Raw genomic sequence first — 26284 nt, forward strand, 5'->3', positions numbered from 1 at the left:
GTTCTGGCCAGCAGGACTGGATTCTATGCTGATGAATTGTAATTTAACCAGAACTCCTACCTTCAAAATAAAACCTGCCAAGGCTACCATATTTTTTATATTGAAAGCAGGTAGCTTGGCTTGAACATCAGATGTCTCTGATAACTGGACAGCTGCTTTTACTGAGCCATGGAACGTGCACAATGGTCCCACATATGTTCATTTGTGGGGAGGGGAAGCTACAGAATAAGTTGAAAAGTTACTTGAATGGTAAACAGTGCACTAATAGGTTCGATTTTCAAGCAGAGGCAACAACATGATATATATTTATACATATTTTGTTCCTAAGGGAAGGTAGAGAAAGAAAATGTTAGCATTCACCAACATCAACTTGAACTATGAAGTAGCTAAATTCTGTCTTAATGCTCTTGACAGTACATTTGAAATGATAGGATGGAATTAAATCATGAGAGTGGCAACAGAAGGTAAACCACTGGTTGTTGTTGTTTTTTTAAAAAAACAAGTATTATTTTCTGATTAATGTTGTGATTAAACCTGGGCAACCTCCACCTAAGGTGGCTTCACCTAAAGTTCTACTAGTGTGGAATTAGGTGGAAGTTTTACTGATTCAGTGGAAAAGATGGCCTTGCCATTTCAAAGTGCTCTCTCAACAGATTCCTCTTTCCTCATTCTGGAGTCACAGAACTTTGTGGACATGTTAGCATGACTCTGAAAGAATGCAAATCGCTAATAAAGTTCTTAGGGTGCGCATTTAAATAAGGCCATCATAGCCACCATGTTATTGTGGTAATACCAAGTACCATGCCGTGCTTCTTCAGTCTCTTTGTTCTGCACCGAATCCAAATCTTACCTAGACCTATCCTGTTTGGACTGGTCTCTCGGCTGCAGCCCTGGCTTCGAGGGACCTTGCTGCGTTTTTCAGCAGGGGATGGCGCTGGGTGTCCTCTGGTTGTTCCACTGCTCAGTCCACCGTATGCGCTTCCCAAGAGCTTGCCAGGGGAACTGGATCTACTGCCAGCTAGACAGGAACCACAGATATAAAACAAAAATATTCAGCTTATCTCAAAATGACTAAATCTGCCTGGTTCCATTTAATTAAAAAATATATCAAAAACAAAATTAAAGCAGCAAAGTAAACCCAGAAGCCACCCATTTGTTAATAAACATGTCTGATCACTTCTGAATTACGCATTTCAAAAATTATGATGGATTGAGAGGAAGTACCTTTCTTAAACAAATACCCAGTTCACACATAATGAGGCACTCCTACAAACCACAGTTTGTGCATGAAAGAAAGCTCAAGGGCCCCCTGTTTCCACCTCCCCCATTCTTTTCTACTCTCATACACTCAGGCTGCAGACTAGAGGATACCTCCTCATTTCTTAAACCACAATTTCCCTTGATGTCCAACCAGGAAATATGGTTTTATGAAGGCAGAAAGGGATCCAAAGAACTGCTCAGCTCACACAAGGGACTTGTAGCAGCCCAGTGGAATTTAAAAAAAACAACAAACTTCTAAAAACTCTTTCAGATTGCCTTGTGTTACCACACAACCTACTTTTAAAAGTCCCTTCAGTTTCAAAAGCACTTTGCAATGCTGGGAAGTGGGCTCCTGTTAAAAAAATAAAATCCAACTGAACTCACCATACTAGATGCAAGATCCTTTGATCGTGAATTTATCTTTAAATGCCGTGCTACTAGTAAGTAGGTTCTATACATCTTGAGGCATCTTGCATACTTGTTTAATTGAACCTACAATTAAGAATGTTTTTCCCAACCTAGGAACTACAATTTAAACCAGTGCTGCTGCTTCTGTTGTCTGAACAAGCAGCAAACATTTCATTTTTATTATTTTAAGAACTTCTAAACCTCCTCTATCCAGCAAAGAGTCATTCATGGTTGTTCGCAAAGCATTCTGTTTTCCATTTGAACATTTGAAGAGGTGACCAAAACCCCCGTGGTCTTTTTAGCAGAAGCCCTAAAGCACACTTAAAAGGGAGCAAGCCCCATTGAACATAGTGGAGCCTACTTCTGAGTAAACATGCATAAGATTGTTCTGCTAATTCATGCCAAACTACCTGGAGACCATATAGAAAACAACATTCCTGATTTGTAGGTACATTCAGAAGATTTGGGCTCTTGATTATACGGGTCTCTGCACCTTATCTTCACTCTATAGTCTACTGTACTGTACAAGACAAAAATGCCAAATCTTCCTTCCAATTTACACCGAACTTAATCTCACACGCATCAGCAAGACTAAGCTGCCCAATCAGAGCTGTGTCAGAAGAAAGTCCTACTGAATTAAGCAGGGTTTACTCCCAGGTAGTGGGGTTAGGATTACAGCCTAAATTATGCTGATGGATAAAAAAAGAACACCTAGCAGCTGAAATATGACATGTCTTTATATATTCAAAGGTATTCTAAGTACCTAATGTGTATACCAAAAGCAGTCCAAGTCTAATTTCATGGGTACTGGGGGGATTAAAGAGGGGCAAGTATCCTGAATATTAAAATAGTTAAAAACAGTAGTGTGAAAGACAGCACAGACATGGAAACAGGAGTGAAAAAACAAAGAAGGGGTTCCTTACCACCAGCAGGGTTAGCTGATCTGGATCCTGGATTATGAGAGCAGACCAAAGGACAGGCAGAGAGTGAATTAGAGAAAGCGAGACAATACAAAGTTCAAGAAGCATTGCTAGTTGCACACAACATCAGTTGCTTTTTGACAGACACATCACTGCTTGCACCATGCAGTATATTACACAGCAGGGCCTTTCTTACCAGCATGGCCACAGAGACACCTATTACCTGAACTTATGAGCTGGCAAATGACCACTTGGGGGTCAAGCAAAAAAGAAATGTAGTGCCAGCACAGAGCCTTCATCAGTGGTATCATGAGCTGGCCTTGCACAGCAATTAGATGCAGTGTAGCAGGACATGCAAAGCTGTTTCTGGTCACAGACAAATTACTAGCATGTCTGCACTGGGATAACTAGTGGGTCCATGAGTAATGATCCAACATGCACATCAATCACCCCAAAGCCAGCTTCTTCATCACACACACACCAAATGCTTTGTCCCCTTAATAATGTATTGATTTTGTTAAGGATTTAGAATACCAGTAAGAAAACAAAAATGATCAAGAAACCAAGAGCAGCCCTAATAGCTATATTGCTCACTAGCAATCCCTTATAATGGGATTGCAACTTTCACAAGCAGGATAGTAAGACTGGCCTGCCAAGCCCCCAATGAAAGAACTGCAAGATTCAAAGATTAGGGCTCTAACAATCAATGTAAAAAACACAACATCAGGAGAACTGGCATTCTGTCAGGGTCAGTGGGAATGCTCATACCATGCAACACAAAAAACTTGTGAATATGCTACTGGTAATATCATTTTTCTCTTTATGCAAATACACTACATTAAGCACCTAATCACTATTTTACACATTCTACATTATCCCTTCTTTAGAATTATTTTCACACACCCAGCATATCAGCTTAATTGAGAGATGCCCCAGGTGATCAGGAATCGGAGTGACTAACAAGATGCAAATTAGCAAGTATCATATGCTCTTCCCCTTAACTGATCAGTAATCACAGATCATACAGTACAGTAACAAAGGATCAGAGAGCCAGCTATTATTTATGACATACGGGAATCCATTTTATTTTCTTCAGCAGTCATCACAGATGCAGACCTTTCTGCACAGTGTCAGCACTCAACCAATCCAGCCAAAGTCCCACCTTCCTACTCTCCGAAAGACATGCTCCCATGATGCTGGATTGCACAAGACATCCCAGAGAGATGGATAGGGCCTGATTTAGTGGACCTCCTCTGGGGTAAAAAGAGTAGGAAAGCCCTTTACAAGTAAAACAGGCAGACACCACAGATTAGAAGCAACTTCTAATGAAGGAGTATTCTTCCATGCTTAGCACAAAGGAGTTCATGAATGTGTGAAACACAAGTGAACAATTCAAGCAGCATATTAGGAGATAAACGCACGTGATCATAATGAAAGAGGATGGGAATGTACACAGGGATGCTAACCATTACCTAGAGCCCTCAAATATCCTGATATTTCTATATCTGTGTACCATTTTATAATGAATTGGAGTCCTAGCCTTGGATAAGGCTGTTCCACACAAATGATATCTACTGAACGAAACTGATTGGAGTGAATGGAATATGTGCTTTCTTCGAGGACAGGCAATGAAAATGAGCTGGAAAAATATAAAGCCTCCTCAACAAGACAAAGCTAAATGGCTTCTTACGCTGGGACTGTGAAACTACTTTAGCCCGGCTGCGGCCTCGAGTGTCAGCAGGTGATGAGGTAATACTGGTGGTACTTCCAGAGCTTTGCCTCCTTGTGCGGATCCGACCTAGGGAAAAGGGGGGAAAGAAGCAGCAGTTAATTAATCCAAGTGATTGTGCTTTAAATATCTTATCCTCTCACCAACACATTCAAATTGGGATGAACAAATCTATCATAATCATAATACTTGTACTAAAATGAAAATGCATCCCATTTTACTAGTGTTAGAAATATGGTTAAAATCGCAATATCAAAACCAGAAATGAAGTCAACCCAATGGGACTTCACCTCTCTCCTCTTCCCACAGCCCGCAAAATCTGCCCTAGAGACTTTTACAATCCTCTGGAGATGATTTTGATGGTGCACAGAGGGCTCCAGTGGGGAGGAGAGGATAGTAAAGTTCTGTTGTGCAAGTGGAAGCCTGTTCTGCTTACACACATATAATGTTGGGTACAACCCTTTGCATTTAACAGTGTACATAATACAACACCCGAAACAATTTGCATCAAAATGTCACAAGAAAAAGGAAAACAACAAAGTTTATTCCTAAATTAGGGGAGAGAACTGGAGATAAAGAGGTTCTGGGTGTTAATGGCTGATCTTCAAAATTATTATTGAATAAGACTAGGCAATATTATTCCTGCTTTACAGATAGGAAGAATAAGTCCCTGTGTGTCTCCAGAATGTTCTAGCAGAACAACTTCTCAAGAATGCTCTAGCAAACATCCTTGCAGCCCAGTTATGGCCAGTAGAATCAGTAAGCACAAAGCGCGATGATCCAATTTTTTCTGACAAATCCTGAAGGACTCTACCTCAGTGGTAGAGCATCTACTTTTCACAGAGAAGCTCCCAGTCCCCAACATCTACAGGAATGCCCCACGTCTGAAGCCAGGGAAAGCTGCAGACAATACTAAGTTAGGTGAACCAATGGTCTGGCTCAGTATTAAGGAAGCTTCCAAAGTTCCTATGATATTACAAGGAAAGCAGCAGCAATGTACCATACTAAACTTTACAACTTTATCATTATTCCTCCTCCCCTTCACTAGCAAGAAAAAGCTGTTTCAACTATCAGCATAACTGCTTCAGCTGCCCTGGAAGTGTGAATTAACAGAAGATGACACCAACAGATGTACCATTCCTTCATAGGCTGCATCCCATCAGAGCCCAACCCACCAGCACCACTGGACCATTTGATTTTGTTGGACTCCTACTCCCCCTTAGCCACTAGAGCCAATTGGCAGGAATTGTAGTCTGGAGGGCACCAGATTGGCTACTCCATGATTACTCCTCCTAATAATAATAATAATAATAATAATTATTATTATTATTATTATTATTATTATTATTATTATTATTATTATTATTTACACCCCACCTCCATCTGGCTGGGTTTCCCCAGCCGCTCTGGGCAGCTTACAGCATATATAAAAACGTAGTAAAATATCAAATATTAAAAACTTCCCAATACATGGCTGCCCTCAAATGTCTTCTAAAAGTCTTAGCCTGTCCTACCTCACAAGGTAATTGCATCTACTATCTTCTCTTTAAGCTACAGGTTAATCTAAAAATAACCAAATTCAGTGCAAATGCTCAGTCTGGCTTTGGCTATTATATGATAGATTTTTTAAAACGAATAAAACGTTGTATTTCCCAAGGGAATCCCCTTTCTCTCTACTACAAACATGCTGTTTCTTCTACCTTTCTATTCCAGTGCTATTTCAGAAAGCACACCTTTCACAATAACGAAACTATTTCCAACACCATGAAAAGGTAAATAGAAAACAACACTATTTAAAACAATCCCATAATATTTGTACTGTTAAAAATAAAATAAAAACATACGTAACAAATTTAGAAACAATTAAAAACATATAAAATATGTAAAAGCATTAAGAAAATCAAGTAACAGGTAAAGCAGTCATAGTTAATAAATTTCAAGGTTGCCAGGAACTGTACAATGAAACAAACTATTAGCCATTAAAATGATACTAGTTCTACACAATTAATAAATAAAGCAGAGGCCTAGAAAGGCCACTGGGCAAAGAACCAGAATAACCTTTTTATGCCCTTTTCTTTCTTTTTTTTTAAGCAAGCTTTTTCTACGGAAACGAAAGAGCCCAACATTTCCAGTTACAAAAACCAGGTAAACCCTCAGTTGGCGGTGATATTCATGAAGTGTCCAACACGTTAGGCTAGGTTCACAGAACTACTCAGAAACAAAATGTTCCACTAAGTATTATGCCTAATGACAAGGGTGAGCTGAGAGACAAGGTGAAGGGTACTCAGCAGCAGCAGCATGAGTAAGAGGAGAACACCATGCAAGAGGTCATGCAAAGGCACCAGTGAACACAGATGAAAATCAGGGACCACTTGGGTGATAACAGAGAACTGGTGTAAGAGCCAGAGACAGACCTCAGTTACACAGAGACTGCTTACCCTCAGGTTTACTGGTAGTACCATCTTTAAGCAAATTTAGAAAAAAAATGAGAGGGATAACAGGGAAAGTTAGTAATATTCAGCAGAAGTGGGCAGTGTGTAGTTAGCTACAAAAACAAGGTATAACTTTCAGTTGAATTAAATGAATAATGTTAGTTAAACAGAAATGCAACATCTGTGCACCTGAAGCCGGAATTATCGTAATACATACATGGGTAACCGCACAAGGCTGCTACCACCCCCAGATATTTATGACATTTCCTAGTCCTCACTTGGGTTGTCTTTCTTTTGATTCCCCCCCCCCCTTTTCAATTTCATCAGGCTTCCTGTTCTGCCACTTGGCTTTGAAGTGTGTTGCACGGTTGATAAGATTGTTTTAAAACTTCATGTAAACCTGTTAGAAAGGCCTATACTACCAGAGTATAAAAGTACCATGAACACACAAACAAACAAAATTCGGTCATTTGTTTAACCAGACTGCTTCTTACAGCAGAGATCGTTATGACAATAGCTCCACCTGCTGACAAATAACCCCATAATGCTTTCAGCACATTTAATTGGTGACATCCAGTATTATTTCCAACGCTCCCGTTTGCACAACAGAAACCTGATTGCACAATAGGACTTCTGTTTTATTTTCTCCTCCTTCCGTAGCAGATTTGGGGAGGAAGGAGGTGGGCTGTGGGGGAAGACATGCATTGGATCTCACCCATTATGGTTCATTAACACAAGTGAGCATATGAGCAATCTTGCAAAGGCTGCTGGTTGTGTGAATGGCTCTTAAGGAAACTGCCTCCGAAACTGCCTGCCCATACACTAAGTATAGAAGGGAAGAAAGAGAAGCTTGATGTCTTTTCACTAGAGTGTGTGCTCTACTCTTTTTTAATACTGAAGAAATACAATTAGCATATTGCTGAGGAAGGGACAATGTCAAAATGTAATTTTCTAAACCAGCAGAAGTAATACAGCACTAGTTTGTTTGTGAACCACTTGTCTTTGCTTCTGTGTTTCTCTAATACTGGGCCCACAAGTTCTTCTTAAATAAAAAGGTGCTTGTGGAAATGCAGGCATTGCATACTTGGTCATTAGAGAGCCCTTCTGCAGAAACTGACCATGGTAAGGTGATGTGCACTCTATAATAATACTAATACTAATACTAATACTAATACTAATACTAATAATTTATTATTTATACCCCGCCCATCTGGCCGGGCTTCCCCAGCCACTCTGGGCGGCTTCCAAAAAAATATTAAAATACTGTAATACATCAAACATTAAAAGCTTCCCTAAACAGGGCTGCCTTCAGATGTCTTCTAAAAGTCTGGTAGTTGTTGTTCTCTTTGACATCTGGTGGGAGGGCGTTCCACAGGGAGGGCGCCACTACCGAGAAGGCCCTCTACCTGGTTCCCTGTAACTTGGCTTCTCCCAGTGAGGGAACCGCCAGAAGGCCCTCAGCGCTGGACCTCAGTGTCCAGGTAGAATGATGGGGGTGGAGACGCACCTTCAGATATACTGGACCAAGGCCGTTTAGGGCTTTAAAGGTCAGCACCAACACTTTGAATTGTGCTCGGAAACGTACTGGGAGCCAATGTAGGTCTGGATTAGTTGTAGTTTCCGGGTCACCTTCAAAGGTAGCCCCATGTGTCGTAGGTGTCGTAACTACTTGGATGCTGCCAAATAAAATTAGTCACAGATTTAAGTACTATCAGAAGAATGCTGCCCCCATTGAGTGCAGTACAGACTAAACCAATTGAAAGGAACATCCTGCTAAGGTCAATGAAAGTAGTCTGCAATTTAAACTGAAGAAATTTTTTAAAAAAGATTGGGGTTATTGTAAGATTAGGTGCAGGAAAAGCAGTAACTGAATAAACAAATATACCCACAAAAGTTGACAAGAGATTCTGTGGTGGCACTATTGACTCATGCTGACAAGATTTCTGCTTGAAGAATGCAACATGCAAACCAATCAAGAACACAGGAGGACACATAGAAGCCAGCGTGGTGTTGTGGGTAGAGTGCTGGACAAGGAACCTGGGAGACCAGTGTTCGAATCCCCGCTGCCTACTCAGACACAAAGTTTACTGTGTGGCCTTGGGCGAGTCACCAGTCTCAGCCTAGCCTATCTCACAGGGCTGCTGTGAGAGTATATATGTACACCACCCTGAGCTCCTTGGACGAAAAGTGGGATACAAAGGTAATAATAATACCTAGTTATGCTAAGATCACTTAAAGCATAGAGTCATGCAGGGTATTATCTGGAGAAAAATTAGTCTGTTTCATGCCGGAAATATGCTTCCTACAGCCTTTAACATTCACAGGTCATATTTGTTTGTTTTAATTTTGCTCCCCCAGAATGTTAGGCAAAATTTAGCAGCTACTCCAAATTTTTACACTGGTGGAACTTAGTGGCTGCTTTATCTTGGCACGACTTGCCACATACTCACCTATATTGATCCTCCTTTAAACAAGGTTTTCGTCACACTAAGCTGTAATAACCTAATCTTTACAAGAAAAAAGGAGGCGATTTCCCCTGATCTGCACTGAATCCTAACAAATGTATATTAGAGATTAGAAAAGGTTGTATTCTGCAACATCATACCCATCGCACACCTACTGAAATCAATGGATTTGAAGTTAGTCCTATACACTGATGAAAATGGGATTACTCTGAGTATGACTTAGTGGAATGCAACCCAATAGGGCCACTTTCCCTAGATTGCAGCTACTGCATTCTTTCCAGAGAATAACATTTGTTCCTCATGCTGCACAGTCTGAGTTGTCTGGCTCACAGAATTCACAGAAGCCTTGCCGAAGAAAGTGACAGCCATCATGTCAAAAAAACCGCCACCACTCCATAAACAGCTCAGGTGCCGTAGATGCCAAACCTATTTCATTTAGCTAACGCTTCTGTAAACAATCCACGAGTTTATTCCCCATGGGGCAGTATATACCGTTTTCCAAAGTATTTCTCTGTAAGGCTGGAACTCCCTAAGAAACGCATACATTTATTCTACTAAATCCTTACATAAATCACTCATCTCCTTTATGGGAAAGCAAATAAGCTTACCTAGAGATGCGTATGAACCCGGGGGCAAGGCCGCTGCTGAGCTGAAGGGGGCATCTGATCCAGAAGTGACTTTAGATTTGGCACTGGCTGCTGCATTCACGTCAATGTCACTGCGAGAACGTTGGAGGGACCCTGATGCAGACACAGATTTTGCACTCACTGTAGAAGCTTTTGAGGAGGTGGGTGGGAAGAGAGATACGCACTGTTAAAGGTAAGGATACTCAAGGAGAGCAGTTTAGCACAAGTCTTTTCATTCCTGCCAGGAGGAATGGGGGTGCTAAGACTGAAGACTTTTCCCTACGCCCAAAGAATGATTTCAGGCACAAAAATGCTTCAGTAAGTTTTATCCTAAGGATTTTTTCCCCCATTAAATGGAAAAGTACTATATGAACCTTCGCTTCGAAATAAAACTCTATGCCTTCACTATTCTAATGTGGTTTTAAATAAGCCTCATGCTTTCTCTTTTTCAGCTTGGTTTTAAGTTCAGCTGAAAATTGTTTTGTTCTGTCTCTGCTAAGTAAATTTTATGTTGTTCTCTTGCTGACACACAGCAATAGAATACATGAAATGAAAACATACAATAACTTACAGAAATTCAGCAATAAAATTCCAAAATTCACCCTCTTAAAAACAAAACAAAAAACTACGGACTGAGAGAGGCATAACAACACTGTAATTCTTGTGGTTGCTATTACAAGAAGTCTTCTTATTTAACAAATAAACTGTGTTAAAATCAAACTTTCTACATCTTTTAAATTAATGCGTCATACCAAATTAAAGAAAACATATTTGTGCTCTTTATCCAGCTTCCTCCTCTCCCTTCCTATTTGGCAAAATAAAGATCTCCCTCAGAGAAACAGCAAAATGATTATGGCCCTTTCAAGGACCAATCAGGTACTCTTTTGCTGGTGTTGTGTTAACTATTCTGTATGTAATCTCAGCTACGGAGGTCCTTCCAACCCAGACCATATGTGCGTTAACCAGAAACTCATCAAAAATCTAAGGCTCTAATATAGCCTTCCCTGAAATGGTGGCCATTGTTTTGGACTACAGATCCCATAAGCCCCAGTCAGGGATCAGCGGTGATGAGGGCTGTAGTCGAACAACATCCAGAGGGCCACAAGTTGGGGAAGGCTGGTCTAGATTGGTGGACCTTGGTTTCTCAGTTACATGAACCATCCAGACTCTGTTCTGTTTAAAATATAGGTTTTCCTACCTCCACTCAAATCTTTATTCTGAACTAAATCATACTGCTGCTCTGATGTAGCTTCTGTGAGAAGAAAATTTGACGGAGTAAGTTAATGCTACCTATCTATTAGATTGCTACTACAGCTTATTATTACTAAAAGAGTAAGGCTTCTGCAGATACCCTTTGCCGTTCTGGATGGCTGCTACAGGAATACTCAATTCAGTTTGAGGCAGTGTATTTGAGGGGAAGATATAGTTAAGGATTCATCTCCCTATTTGTTGGCAGGCCCTATTTTTAAGGATGTAGTTCAAAAATCTTACCAAAATTGCAACAACAAGATGAGTGAATTTCTCTTGGCCAACAGAAACAGGCATATAAATAAAAAGGTGGTCTCATTTGCTTTTGTTGCAATGACAATACATGATTAAAACGTTTTTAGAAGAATGTGGTGGGTGTCAGCCGTTGCATTTTTAAAAAAAATATTTTGCTTGCAAATGATTGCAGTTTTCTTATGACGAGTGGTATAAATAAACTTAATCGCTTACTATATCTAATGATGTTATTATATTTACTGTGCGTACTGTAGTGCACGTCCTGTACTGCCCAATCTACAACACATTCAAAATAAAATGAAGAAACCATGGAAAACTCTGGCAATTGTAATAATTCTGTCTAAAAGTTTTTCATTCATTCATCTGCAGTTCTGAGCACCTGAATAAGACATTTGTTTATGAAGCTAGGAAAAGTTAGAATGAAGACTTCAAGCTCTTCCATTCTCAAAAGAAACCAGTTTTGTGGACGGGATGGCAGACATGAAGTATTGTGAGTTGCATCAGAAACCAATGGAGAATTACTCTCTGTATTCACAGTGTCCCTAGGAGCCTGGTTGCTGGCATCCCTTAATACTTGCGGAATATGGAATCCAAAGATTTGTCTAGATCAGCCTTTGCCAACCTAGTGGCCCCCAGATGTTTTGGTCTATGACTCTCATCATCCCTGACTAATGGGCACATTGGCTAGGCCGAGAGGGGTTGTAACCAAAATATCTGGAGAGCACTAGGTTCGTAAAGGATGACTTAGAAATTAATGCAAAATGTATCATGCCTGTCATAAATTCTCGTATATTAGTGATTTGTTGCTGTCTGTCATAAGTTGCACTAAGGCCAATCTAACGAAGACATCCCAACTGATTTTAAGGAGCTTAATAAAGAATGATCTTTATCAAAACAATGTCTGGCTCAAAATGCCTTCACGGATGAACATAATTCAAACATTTTGCCAAGTGTTGCTTCAAAGTTATTAAGTGAGAATTTACTCCTGCAGAACAAATCTTGAGACTAATCTGCTCTCAGAGTTCTGTTGCCATTTATCCAAAAATGTTTTCCCACTTCGAGACTGCTTCATGAAAGGTAGCAACATTTCTGAGCAGCTGCTCCCATATTGAATTGAGCTAATACTACCTATTCTGTCTAGCAGTGCCTGACAAGGGTCACTGAACAGAATTGTTTCTTGTCAGCTTGACACGAGGAGCATTTGCAGGGAAGGTGGTGCTTCACCTTTCCCATACCGCCCCATTCCCACTCCCACTTTAGACCCAGTCCCCTCAATTTTCACCTCGCGATGTAGTGCTTCCAGTTGGACTTCTTTTGGCAGACAGCGGACGACTAAAAAGGAGGAGAAAGAATGGATTTAGAAACAGGTTTTCTTTGAATCCACAATGGCAACACTTCCAAAAATTGTTATCTTGGAGGCTTAGGAGGCTCCCTCCCCTCCCCACACTCATTTACAATTGATTACAACAATGCATCCTTGCACTGTCCACAGATTCCAACAGATGAAGAACATCAACGTTAAAGAGCGTTCCGCCCACCTTCCCTATTTATAGAAGGTTCCATCTCCCATGCTTTTTAACTTCTACAAGAAACTGCTGAGAAAGGTCATAGGAAGATCCAGGCCAAAGCGTCACCTTGGGATTTTGATTTCATCAGATCCCAGGTGTTGGCCCTCATCTTTAAAGCCCTGCGCACCTGGGAGTGGAGCATTTCCAAGGACCACCTTCTCTCACATGTTCCCTCCCACATGGTCCAATCCCACTCCAGCTTCCCTTGCAGAATGAAGCTGGGGGGGGGGCTTTTAAACACTAGAATGCTCTCCCTAAGGAAGCTAAAATGGACTCGACGTTTCAATGCTTCATTAAAACGTGGCCTTTTAGGGAGCTGTTTGGGGTAGACTGATGAACTCTGGGATTTTTTCCTGTCTGCTGTGATAAGAGGCAGATGCACACTGTTGGATTATGGTTTTGTTTGGAATAAATGTTAATAATAATAATAATAATAATAATAATTTTTTATTATTATTATTATTATTATTATTATTATTATTATTTATATCCTGCCCATCTGGCTGGGCTTCCCCAGCCACTCTGGGCAGCTTCCAACAAAATATTAAAATACAGTAATGCATCAAACATTAAAAGCTTCCCTAAACAGGGCTGCCTTCAGATGTCTTCTAAAAGTGTTCATCATGTGAATGTTTAATGTTTTACTGCAAGCCGCTTCATTATTTTTTTAATGAAGAAAAAAGCAGGGTAGAAAACTCTAAAATGAACAAACAAGCTAAATTTTGGATTGCGTGTGAAATCAGAACAAGTAGATCAAGTTCCTATACATGAAGCCAAGCGACAATTCTCAGAATCCAGAAGCGGTACCAATTCAGCAAATGAAGCTGAATGTTTAACAAGACAATGAGGAAAGGTCATATTTTGTTAGTATTAACACTGTGAGGGCTTACTTGAGACTCTCCTGGGAGCTAGAAGAGGAGCGGTCAGACTGAGGCAAGGACACTATGCTGTCGGAGTTCTTCAAGTCAGACTGCAGGGCTTTCTGGTATGAGGACTCCAATGAATTGAACAGATGCTCTGCTTCTCGGCTAAAATGGCTGTGGAAGCCCCAGTAACACCTGAGGATAAAATTTCAAATCAATCACTGAACACGACATTACCGCAACAGAACTTTAGCCCCAGAGAAGCTGCTCTGTTGAAATTCCAGCCAAAATTTAAAATGGCAGTGGTGGTGGGGAATCAACTTATGAAATCAAAACCAGCATATTTACATCCATTTATTTCCACATAAATTATTTATGCCTCCACACATTGGTCCGGTTCATACATCACACGTTACACCACCGTTAAAAGCAAACTGTGCTTTATTGTGAACAAGATGCATGCTGCTCACAAGTTCTTCCTCCGGTCTTCCCCCGCTGCTGTTGGGAAATGAGGCAGAGTCTGGCTTGTCGCGACATCTGAACCAGGCCTCACGGTTTGCTCCTCAAAAACAAATTGTGAGCGGTAAGCCAAGAACAAGCCTTGGCTTCCGCTTGTGGTTTGTTTGCAGCAGAACTAGGGGAGGACAACAGCAACAACAACTTATGAGCATCCTGCATCTTGTTCACATTTAAACTTTCACTAGCTTTTCACACTAGTTCTAATGTTCCCAGCAGGAAAAGAAATTAACAGGAAATGAGAATGAAGATTCAGGGATAACTGCACTTCCTACTGCAAAATAAGAATATATCTCAATGGGGAGTACAACATACACTAACATAGCCTACCACTTTGTCACTACACTGGGTTTAACCATTGCGATTGGACTTTTCTTGCAGTTTCAGCTAAGGCAAGCAATAATCCATGAAGGCTGAGGGATCAAGCATTGATAAGGGAAAACTGAATTCTAGTGAAGTCCTCAAAAATATTGGGTGGCAAGAGAGAAAGGCATTACAAACTGCAATTCTGAAAATACCAGCAAGTCTTAGAATGCAAATGTCTGACCTTTAAAGAACCACTGAGCAAACAGATCTTTGAAACTGACACAACTCTCTTGTGAAGATAGATGAATCTTCCAAACAACTTACACCAAAACAAGGCAAAGCTGTTATGAACAATACAGTCAATAGCATGCCTACAGTAGTCTCTTTCTCTCCCTTTTGCATGTGAGTTCCTGAAGGCATGATTCTGCCCCTCACTAAGTGACATCAAATTTCATGAAACTGCTGCAGACTTTAATAGCCTTGAATTCAGCTGCATAGCACACAACAATGTTCCTTGATGGAATCTGCAATGGAGGGAAAAAGACACCCACTTACTTTCTGGCTTTTATCCGTGCTTCAGAGTCAGCATCGTGGATTCCCTTCTTTAGTGTTTCAGCCAATACTGATATGTGCCTGAGATTAGAAAACAACATCATTTACCAGGCCGCGGGGGCGGGGGGGAATACTCCAGCGCCACTGCACTTTGGGGCCATAAAAAGTTTGTCCATCTTGCCAGAATAAAAACAGCATGCTTTGCTAAGCCCAGATTTCTACACAATATCCTTTTTGAGGATGTGGTCGCTTACTTGTGCCAGTCAGCTTTATTGCATTTGCCTCTCTTGTATTCAAAATGCCAAGAAACATTCTTCAGAGGTCAATCCTGAGTTACTTGGAAACCACAGAAGCATAAAAGTATAGAGATGCTAAAATGTGCATATGCCGCTGAAGCCATTTGGGAATCAATAGGGTTTACTTGCTGGCGGGAGCGGAACAAACAACTTTGGCACCATAATCTACGTTGTATCGTGCTTGCGACACCAACTGGTTAAGATAATGTGACAGCACAAAACGTTCAGGGAACAAAGCTATCAAAACAATTTGGTGGTCCCATCTGCACGCAACATGAGTAACTGTGCAAGCTCCCACAGAGCAGATCACAGTTGCTTCGCTCCTACATCTGTTCTGGTTCTGTGCTGAGCTAAGCCACAGTTTAGCATGTAATCCAAAATAGGATTGTGATTTAGGTTTGTCCTGTGGATCATGGTTTGCCTTGGAAAACTACATCACGAGCCTGGATTTGGACAGTGTGCGTGAAACCAAACCATGACTTAGCTAAGTGAAAGCACAGTGGCAGAACAACCAGAGGAGCAACATGCGGATCGTGATCACCTTTCCAGGAGCCTGCACATTTGCTCCTTTGGCTTAATAGTCATAGTTTGGCTTAATGTTACACGGGAATGAGGTCGAGTCTAATGTGCAACTTCTGTGAGGAAAAGGGAAGTGGTCAGTTTGGTTGAGATTAAACCATCACAAAATCTCTAGAGACAGATTTGGGTGATGTAGGATACGACAAGGAGCCAGTGAAATATCCTTTGCAGTGAGGAAAATATAGCCGTAGTGATAGGAAATATAGGCCTAATTATTCTTTTCTATGCATTTCATTCTCCTTCCTCACTGAGAAAGGGTGAATTGAGACGTACCATATTCAGTTGTAAGCGTGGTATCTCCCAGGCAATCTGTTCTCCTTTTCATTCCAGATGGGCAATATCAAATTTAGCTAAATTAACTCTCAACCCAGCATGTGGAGAACTAAGAAAGGCATTAGGATTCTTCCCCTCCTGCCCTGAAAAGTGGAGCTCTCCTGCCACAAGGTATTAGACAGCAGAAGACTAAGATTCGCCTAAAGTTCCCAGAGACAGATACATATTCTGTCAGCACAATACAATATATGCAAGCTGTCTCATCTCCTTAGGGACTATTTTAAGGCTAAGAAGTGTGGATGCTGTCTCAATGACTTGGCTGAAAACTGCAACGTCTTTTTAGCTACTGTGACAATCTCCTTATGCTCTGTACCCCTGCAGATTCTTATAATTCAGCTCTCATCTAAATACTCAAGTTAGCTGCAAATGTTTTGAAAAGGATAAGCTATTACATAAGTAACACAGTTCTCTGGCAACCAAATTCCTCTCTGCCCTGGGCGCTCTACCTTTTGCTTCTAAGCATAAAACACTCATGAACTATTTTCAACTTCTGAACGTGGTCAAAGAAAAATCTTCTTTGTAACCAAGCTGGCTTGGAAATCTTTAAATATCACACTACTCAGCAGTTTTACCTAACAGTGATCCTATAGGCCTGGTGCTAGAACACACACTGGTTAAATTTGATTTCCTCTGCTCCCTTGTTTCTCTCTCCTCTTTTGTTTATTTGTTAATTTAGAATATTTTACTGTGCTCCTCAGCCAAAAATGCTTCAAGAACAGCTTACGTAAGATAAATAAACACACACCTAGTCTGCAGATTTACAATGCAAAAAATGCAATACAAGCAGAGAGGAAAAGGAATAAAGAGGGAAGGGGAAAGCAAATAAACTCAGGCACCAATCCTTAAAGTGATGCAGTTCTTTTAAGGACCAGCTGGAACGGAACAGTTCAGGGAGAGTTCCACTAAATGGAACTGGTCTTCCCACAGAGCTGAAGGAGTGGCCCTGCTTCCCATCAATCCCTCTGCTGGAATAGCTGCTGCCACATGATATCTGCGGGAGTAAGGAGCCCAATGGAGATTGCCTACTCCTCCCAAATGTCGCCAAGTCTATCAGAGAATTCCCTCCCTACCAAAGAAAAAAGGGGGGAAAAGTGAGGTTAGCAGGAAGCATGCTTTCTCTATTACAATACACACATCTTACCTTTCTAGGGAGTGTGTTTGCCATTCTTGTAAAAGTAAATATAAAAATTCAAAACAGCGCCTAAGGTATGAACAAATATGGGAAATTACCATTAATTAGGTTATCTTTATAAATACACATACCACATTAAACTTCATAACTGCCTAACCCAAGGTCACTAAAAGCCACATCTACCAAAGAATATATGCTTCTGGAAAATACTTAGGCTTTTGCAAATTTCTGGGCAATGTGAGTTCTGTAGTTGTGATGCAGTCACTGTAATATTCTGTGTGCCTATCACTATGAGGTTGGATTTTATTTTTAAGTGGGTCCCTCCGGCTGGTCATAGAATGTGGAAGGTTCTCCTTTTGCCTTGAAAGCACATTTTTGTATGTTTCGACCAAAGTCTTGGGCTCACAGAACAAAAACCACACGCAACATTTCATACAGTGCTGAAGTGAGGATCATGTCCCTTGTTGGGATCAACTAGCATTTCAAATGCAGGCAGAAATCTTGTTCAGAATGGGTGTTTAGGATGGGGGGGGGAATACTGGGGGTTGGGTTTTTTTATAATTTAAGTGTGTTACCTCGTTGAAGTGATAGGATTCCATCCCCACCCTGCACCCTTAAGACTGAAGTCTTCTATCCAAGCCAGTTGGAAGCTAATACCAACTTTTGAACATTTCAGGTCACTTTATTTTAACTTACTGCGGATGCTTTTAACAATTGTCAACAACTGTGTGATAGATGCTACACATAATATAAGAATGAAACAATTAGTGTCTAGAAGGCTTAAAGATTTCTGAAATTGGCAGTTACAGAGATCTAGCTGATTTCCCTTCTTGTGGCAATATATTGAGGGCTCTAGGAAGAGAAGTAGGGGCATCTCCACTGTTAATTTGATCTGCAGAATTTTGGCGTGTTTCTGGATTTGAATTTGGACCTTGGGCTAAATGTGGGGGAGAGAGAGACTTTTTATCCATTCTGTTTGGAGAGGGGTCTTCAGCTTTTTATTGGTAACTAAAATTCATGTATTTGGCCTTGGTTTAATAAATAATAATAATAATAATAATAATAATAATAATAATAATAATGCCCAAGACACTCTGGGCAGCTTCCAACACATATAAAAAATAATAAAACACTGAATATTAAGCAATAAAACAACAGCAGTGGCAGACTTTGGGTTCTCAAATTTTAGCAGCACCCTGTGTGATGCTAAAATTTGATGCTCCCCACCTCCTGTGCTCACTGTTGCAGCACCTGCTATGGGCCGACACTCAAGTGTGGCTGAACCAAACATGTTACCCTAAAACTGCCTCTGCTAAACAGTGAAAAAGATTTCTCCCTGTCCTGTGGGCAGTCTCTAGGACATTCCAAATCTACAATTCTAACACTAAATTTCATTTTGCTAAGCCACCAGATCAAGAAAAGGGGGAGGGAAACACAACTCACCTTCTAACTGCGACAGATTTGGAGGTACAGTTACTGGTGATGATGGGAATTAGTCGAGGGATGTGTGTATGCTACGGAACGAAAAGCAACAACAGGGAAATCTTAAGAGAGGTTGAAAGCAAAAAAAACTGTTCCTAAAGTGTAGATGCTAAAATGAAAAGATTGTGGTTGACTCAATCAGACACACAGAGGATGGATTCAGTGCCAAACATGTCCCTCTGCTCCTCTCCATGACAAGAATAATAAATATTTTAAAAACAAACAATTATATGCAGTGTGGTATAGTGATTATATTGTCAGACTACAACTGGGGAGAGCAAAGTTCAAGGCCTTCCTGAGCAGTAAAGCTCACTGTGGGACCATGGGCCAGTCTATGTACCTCTCAGCCAGGGCTATTGTGGTGAGAATCATGCAAGCTAGCTCAAGATGCTTGGAAGAAATGTGGGGTTTAAATGTATAAATCATGAACATTAAAATGTATTCATTTATTTATTATCAGTTTTTCTTGGTACATGCTTTTGTTAAAAAAATACACTGGACTGAGTTACATCCCTGCGCTTGCTTGCTTTATTTATTTCATAAAATTTATACACCACTTGATTGGGGGGGAAGAGACTTAAAGTTGTTTACAAAAATAAAGATTTACAACTCTATTTTAAAACATACAAAAGTTTAAAATACTAAAAAAGTTTTATAGTTTTGCCTCCACAGAATCTGTGATGATACAACTATGTGTCTTTTAATGCTGATATTTTCTTAGAACTGGATATGGATTTATTTGTTTCTCCTTCAGGTGCTGAAAACCAAAACTGAATTTAAAAATTGCAGGGGATCATCAACAAGGCTCAGACACAGAGTAGGAATTCAAATATGTTTGTTTGCATGCTTGCTTTCTCAGGGCAAGTTCTGATCACCAACAAACGATTACTATCCCTCCTTGTCTCCAACAAATGATATTCCTTATTCTTCATCAGAATTGTGCCAGTTATGAATTTAGCATAGCTCACTGTCATACTATTAGATGGTAGCCCAGAGGGTACCGTTGAATCACTTCATTTCTTAGGCTTTGTTGGTTTCCAGTCTGGCTATGTTCCGTGAAGGAACGTTGTGGAAATTAGCACATTTGTGCGCTTTTTCTGCAAACACACACACAGTCTTCTTGTTTGCCAAATGTTGTCCCATTTAGGATTCTTCTGGACAGCATGCTGACTGGAATGTTTTTCAAATGTTTATACGCGCCCCCCCCACACAACTCCAATAAATAAAAAATATTCCCTGGTGTCACGATTCACATTTACTTTGAGAGATACTCACTCGGATAATTAATCTAACAGCTACCACACCAGAGGTGGCCATTACTTTGGCACTGTTGGGAATGAGATTAAAGATTGTTGGCATGATGGCTTCTGCCCCATGGTCAAACTTGTTACCCAAGACTGATGACAAATGCCTGAAACAAAACAAAACAACAACAACATGAGAATTATGTCATAACAGTAAAACAAAAAAATGGAGTTCAATATGATCATATGCTACTTAGAAGCAGAAGCTCTCAGCAGCTTTCAATTGCATCAATTCATTACAAACACCATAACCAGAAACTGGGTTAACAAAACACTTCACATTTTTTCCTCTAACAGATAATGTGGTTTATTTTTTGTATGTGTTTTAACAAGCGATAGAGTTAGCGCAGGTCACTGTCGCACTACCGGGGAACAGCCCAGAAGGCATAGCTAAATTGCTTTCTTTTCTAGTACTGTCGGTTTCAGGCCCATTCTTCTCATAAGCTTTCCATCTTGTCTTGACATTCGTAAATTTCAGTGGCGCTGTTAAATGTGCCCTAGAGTAGAGCAGACTCCAATGTAGAATTACCACCAACAGGATGAGCAGGCCAAAGCAACGATTTGAACTTTCCCCTTGAACTCTGGTTGAACCTAGAAGCAATATTATAGCTTTCCGTTTTTAAAAAAAATAGAAGTTCTGCTTCTGGTACATTCATAATACGGCGTAGCACTTGGCTTAGGGGTAAAACGTAAAGAACGATATAAAATAAGCTTCTAGGCACTTAAACCAAGAACTGCCAGTCCTTTCTAGAAATGACATTAATAGGAATGTCCTCCATATTTGCAGCCAGCTAGCACAGTCAATGGTCAGAGATGATGGGAGCTGGGAATCAAATAATATATGGAGGTTCCAAATATCCCTGGTCTGGATGTTAAGCAGTCTAACTCAGAGCACCCCTAATCCTGCCAAAACAGAAGTGACAGGACTGCGGACAAACCACTGCAATCCCTGTTACAACAGTTAACAAGACAGCTAAGAATATGTAGACTGCATTCCTTACCCCAATGTGATACAAGCCTCTCGCACCACCTGGGACCGCAAGTCTTTAGCAGATAATTTAAACGCTCCATCGAGCAGGCGCAGGAGTTGAAAGAAGGTATCATACTCAGCAGCTCCAGCCAGCAATAAAGACCGGATCTTTTTTAGCTGTTGGGTAACAAGAACAAACTGCAGATTAATATTAACCATGTTTTATAATAATATTTCATTATTTATACCCCACCCACCTGGCTGGGTTTTAAAGTGACATGTGAACCACCAAGGAATGTGGCCCATTCAAACTTCTTTCTACAAGCCTGAGAACTGAAAGCTAAATTTCTCCCCACACTCCACTCCCCAGAAAGAAAACTAGAATTTCTGAGGTATAATGGTTCAGAATACATGAGTCCTGGAGAGACATTGTGGTTGGACCAGGGGTGGGGAGCGGGAATCAGAGGAGCTGTCTGTAGCTAACCTAGGGGTTGGGACAGGCTGTATCAGAGGCTTGAGGAGGAGAGGGAGCTGCGGATGAGGTGTCAGAGACCAGAGAGGGCTCCAGCAGAACATAGGCTCTTAGTGCTCCGTTCTGTCCCCTCGTTACCCAGGCGCACTGAACCTGCTTCACTCCCAACCTCTGTGCCAGGTTCACCTCCAATCTCAGCATCCCCTCCAGCACCACCAGAGTCATTGGAGTGTACAGGTAGGTGTGAACAGGCACCTTAGATCCAGCCCTCTGGAAGTAATTCCCATTTGCTTGCCGGTTTGCCATGCTGAAGTTGTACTGACTCCATTCCTATATAAGGGACCCAAGAGGGCATGTTTCTTGTTGTATCAACACTGTAGCTTGCTGCACCTGCTGCACCTGACCTGACTGAGCATTAAAGATTTCGCCAGAAACCATACTCCGAGTTCTTCATCCACTGAGAGCCAAGACATACAGATAAGTTTTGATTTCCATAAATATGCATGTATAAAAGGACTACTGCTATTTTCCACCATACCACAGAGTGACAACTTTCAGGTGTCCGCTCTCACATAAGACACAAAAGAGTGGTAAAATACAAGCCAGATAAGTTGCAATACATACAGAATTCCAACAAATACTCACTGCAGCTACTCTCTGTTCCCAATCATGTTTGTCATCAGACAGGATTTCTCTGATTTTGTTTATGGATTCTTCAAGGTCTCGGGCAGAATAAATCTGGAAAGTATACATGACATTTCTTAAGATACAAGGCTTATTTCCATAAACGCTGAGCTTATATTCAACTCCTACGGTTGATGAACCTTTACAACAACTGCAGTCGGTCATCCACGCAAACTTTAACTACAACCCCCAACATCCTTGGCCACAGGCCATGCAGGATTCAGCTGATGGGCCTCAGAGCAACATCTGGAAGGCACCATGTTGGCTGCCCCCTGCTCTACATACAGTCAGGTAGCACCCCCCTCCATCTTGTCTGCAAAGAAAATATTAAAGAGGATTTGCATTGGCCATGGGCTGAAGTAAGCTCCACCCACTGCTCTTCCCATAGCTGGCTGAAAAGTATTTGGGAGCAGTGGCAGCATAATCTAAGTAACAATACTGAGACCTGGGCTGCTGAAGACATAACTGATGGATAAGAAAGATTGGGTCCATCAGCCTTGACTATGGCTGAAGGACCGTGTGTGTGTGTGTGTGTGTGTGTGTGTGAAGCCACATTATTATTACCTGAACTGTTGGTACATCTTCAAAAGCTTTAATGAAATCCTCCTCATCGACGGCACCAGCTCCTTCTTTAGTCGCTGGCAGATGCCAAAAGGAAAGAGTGCTTTAATGCTTCTTGTTAAACAATATTAAAACAAAATTAGAAAATAACAGGCAAAACAAGCTGATGAAACCATCAAGACGTGCAAGGAGCTGCATGTAAATATTTCTTATTTTGCTAAGGATAAGAAAAGCAAAGAAACCTAGAAGTAGTAATGAATAAGTGTATCTCATAACACACAGAGTCTGGTAATATAACAGAATATTACCTAAACTAGAGGGATGCCTTTTCTCTTAAAGGATTCAGACCTATGCATAATTAATGAAAGTATGGTATTCTTGACAGGAACATACGATGAAGATGGACAGATGGGCCGAAGAAGGAAAATCTTTAAAACATTAATTAGCTGAGGCTATTGTTCAGCACAGAAACTCTTGAAAGCTTAATGTAGGTGCCATTTGGAAACAGCTTCCTAATTATTTCTTTCTCTTATTTTGGTTTTCATGCAGTTCAGGAAAACAAGATACGAAAAAGTGCTGTCTTTATAGGAACCACTACAAATTGCAAATGAATGAAGATTTGAAGACAATTCTGATTTTGCACTGCTAATAGGGAGAAAATCTGTAGAAATACTATGAACAATTTAGTTGTGTAGCACCATGCTGACCTGATGCTATCCCATCATATTCAAGAAAAGTCCTTTTGTATAGTTCTCAAAACTATGAAAGACAGCCAGCCTCCTAAAAATGTTATAGTCCATCAAGCAAATTCAGATGGGCACTCAAAACAGAAAATAAAAGAACACACATTTTATTTTTAGGGCATGGGTTTTAGGTCAGCCTTATGATTTATCAAGGCCTCCACCTACCTGGAGCCTTTGAGACCAGAGCTGTTGTTCCAACTCTGCGAGCAGAACTCATCCCACTTTTTCGAGAGCTTGATGGAGCCTTTGAAGATGTTGAGGAGCTGGCTGAGGAAGGCCTGTTCCCATCCACAGAGTCGTCATCATCAAAGTTTTTATCTGCAAAAAAAAAAAAAAAAAAAAGCCACAAGATGAAATTCAGGAATTTGTGAATAGCTTCTACCTCACATTTTGGAGCAAACTCACTCTGCAAGAATTCAGAAGACAGACCCGATCGCCAGAAGGCTGGCCTTTCAAGTTCCAAGATTATATCCAAATTTCCAAAACCTTCTTAAAAAGAGGGATATGTTACCTTTTCAGTGAAGCGTATGACAGAAACTACAGGAAGGACAGTTTGTTTCAGGGGAATTCCCGATCTCCTAAATTCCTTCCATTCTATCACCCTAATCTCTTCCAATGTGGAGATTAAACATAATTCCTTCACTAAAATTTCTTCTGACAACCAGGAGGAGAGATTGGTTAGTAATCATGCACAGCTTTCTCTCTAAGGCTGTGATTAACTGCTCGAAGTGTTCAAGGGCACAAAGAAATATTTATTCCTTGGACATGACTTGCAGCTGAGAAATATTGTAATCATGAAAATGCAGGCCTGGACCATATACACTATTCACATTATCCTCTCCATGTTCTTTAAATTGACTGCTACTGACCAACACTATATCCTGTGGTTGTGAGTTCTCACAAAGACAGCTAAGTAAAGGCCGAGAAAACTCCATTTGTTTATTTAAACTGTCACATCACATTATTTGTCTTCCCATTCTTGTCCTGTTACAAAGAAGCAACAGCTCCTCACACAATTTTATCCAAATTACTTACAGTGATCCTTGTTTTTTCCACTATTCTAGCCCCTATATCCAATTCAATTACATTCAGGGGATGAGTCCATGCAAGTTGTTCAGCAGAACCAGAAATTAAACATTGTTTTCCCCAGATACAGGATTAGCCTTCTCAGATCTCCTTTCTGATATAGAAGGCTGTCCAATATGAATTTCAGAAAACTAGCATTAGCTTCTTCTATCAAACATTTGGTGACTGCTCATTGTTCCTGCTGTTAGAAGCTTTAGTGCTTGTAGTATCGAGGAAGGTTTTACCTCATTTTTCAAAAATCCAAAATCCTCATCTTCAAAACATTCCAGGAGGTTGGAAGTGGCAGGTGGTGTCTGGAACTGACTGTACCACCTCCTATTCTGTCTCTCCCCCACCACTAAGGTTTTCATCCCATAGCTTGACAATGAAGGCCTAGTTAACCCCAATTTCTAGAAATAGTTTCACAAGTCTTTGGAGCCCAGATACTGGAAACGTGCGGTGAAACTATTTTGATGAGCCCATAAAAATGTTCTGACATTGATCGTCTATTGCCAATGGTGCCATTCAGATACATCTGCTTAAGTCCATCCTCATTCAGTAGACGACATAAGAATGTGCTCTTTTATTTTGTACTGGAATAAACCTGAAGTGAAATGTGAGAGACATAGAGGTCTATGAAGGAAGGCACTCCCTCAGGCTTTCATTGCCTCCAACATCGTCAACAATGTGGAAGTGTCATCCTTCCACCCCTTAGAAACAGACCTCACTCTATACATTAAGTAACTGCAGAAATGTTCGTGTTTATTATAAAAAGAAAACGGATACTTCAATAGCAAAGACCTGTGCTTGAAAGCAAAAAGACTGCATTGCTGTTCTCGTTCTCTCTCTCTCTTTCACACACACACACACACACACACACACACACACACACTCACAAAAGCACACACACAATACACTCATCAAGGGTGTGGTTTATTATACCTTAGCATTAAATGGACAGGAAAAAGCTTGATGTCCACGTTTCTCTTTAGAGAAGCACGTTTCATTTTTATACATATCATAAAGAGAAACCGCTTTTCAAAAGATTGCAGTATAAAAAAGATATCTCCTTATACATAATGTATAAAAATCCAGCACCCTTAGGAAAAGTTACAAAAATACATTTACCCATAACTTAGACTGAAAACCCATTTCATTCTGCTCACTAACCAGAATAAACTAACATTTCCCAGCTTCCCCTTCAGTTTCAATAAACTGACACATTCAGACACCAAGCTCTGAAGCAGCATGTGCACAAGGCAGAAAGAGAAACAAAGAATAAGACAAAAATCGGAATATGGAACTTCGTGAAAACAAGATGCAAGCAGTCAGATCAACACAGTAAAGTAAAACTCATATCCAACCTCAGTTAAAACAGTTGGGTGATGCAGTGATAATTTATAGCAAGTGTTAGATCCCGCACTCAAGCTCTACAGTTCATAACACTAAGTCCAAACAAGCTTTACTTCCACTGGCTTCAGTAGCCATAAACCAAGGCAGTGCATGCTTTTCTGT

General features: G+C 40.6%; 1 protein-coding gene across 36 annotated transcripts in view; it reads right to left on the reverse strand.

Moving 5' to 3' along the window:
- Nucleotides 1–26284, reverse strand: part of CLASP1 (cytoplasmic linker associated protein 1) — a 161712-nt gene that overhangs the window by 58464 nt on the left and 76964 nt on the right. For 11 of the 36 annotated variants that reach the window (XM_053403334.1, XM_053403308.1, XM_053403269.1 and 8 more), the window contains 16 exons: nt 23870–24022; nt 22965–23038; nt 22362–22454; nt 21276–21421; nt 20246–20381; nt 18932–19002; nt 17498–17557; nt 15152–15229; nt 13802–13969; nt 12626–12675; nt 11039–11092; nt 9823–9990; nt 6756–6779; nt 4279–4386; nt 2592–2618; nt 851–1018 (listed from right to left, as the gene is read on the reverse strand). In XM_053403334.1, coding sequence (XP_053259309.1) covers nt 851–1018; nt 2592–2618; nt 4279–4386; nt 6756–6779; nt 9823–9990; nt 11039–11092; nt 12626–12675; nt 13802–13969; nt 15152–15229; nt 17498–17557; nt 18932–19002; nt 20246–20381; nt 21276–21421; nt 22362–22454; nt 22965–23038; nt 23870–24022 — 1578 coding nt within the window. The remainder of the gene's footprint in view (nt 1–850; nt 1019–2591; nt 2619–4278; nt 4387–6755; nt 6780–9822; nt 9991–11038; nt 11093–12625; nt 12676–13801; nt 13970–15151; nt 15230–17497; nt 17558–18931; nt 19003–20245; nt 20382–21275; nt 21422–22361; nt 22455–22964; nt 23039–23869; nt 24023–26284) is intronic. The other 25 variants (XM_053403350.1, XM_053403316.1, XM_053403406.1 and 22 more) reach the window with 7 other exon arrangements.

Source organism: Podarcis raffonei, chromosome 1 (genome assembly GCF_027172205.1).
Source record: "Podarcis raffonei isolate rPodRaf1 chromosome 1, rPodRaf1.pri, whole genome shotgun sequence".
Taxonomy (NCBI): Eukaryota; Metazoa; Chordata; class Lepidosauria; order Squamata; family Lacertidae; genus Podarcis; species Podarcis raffonei.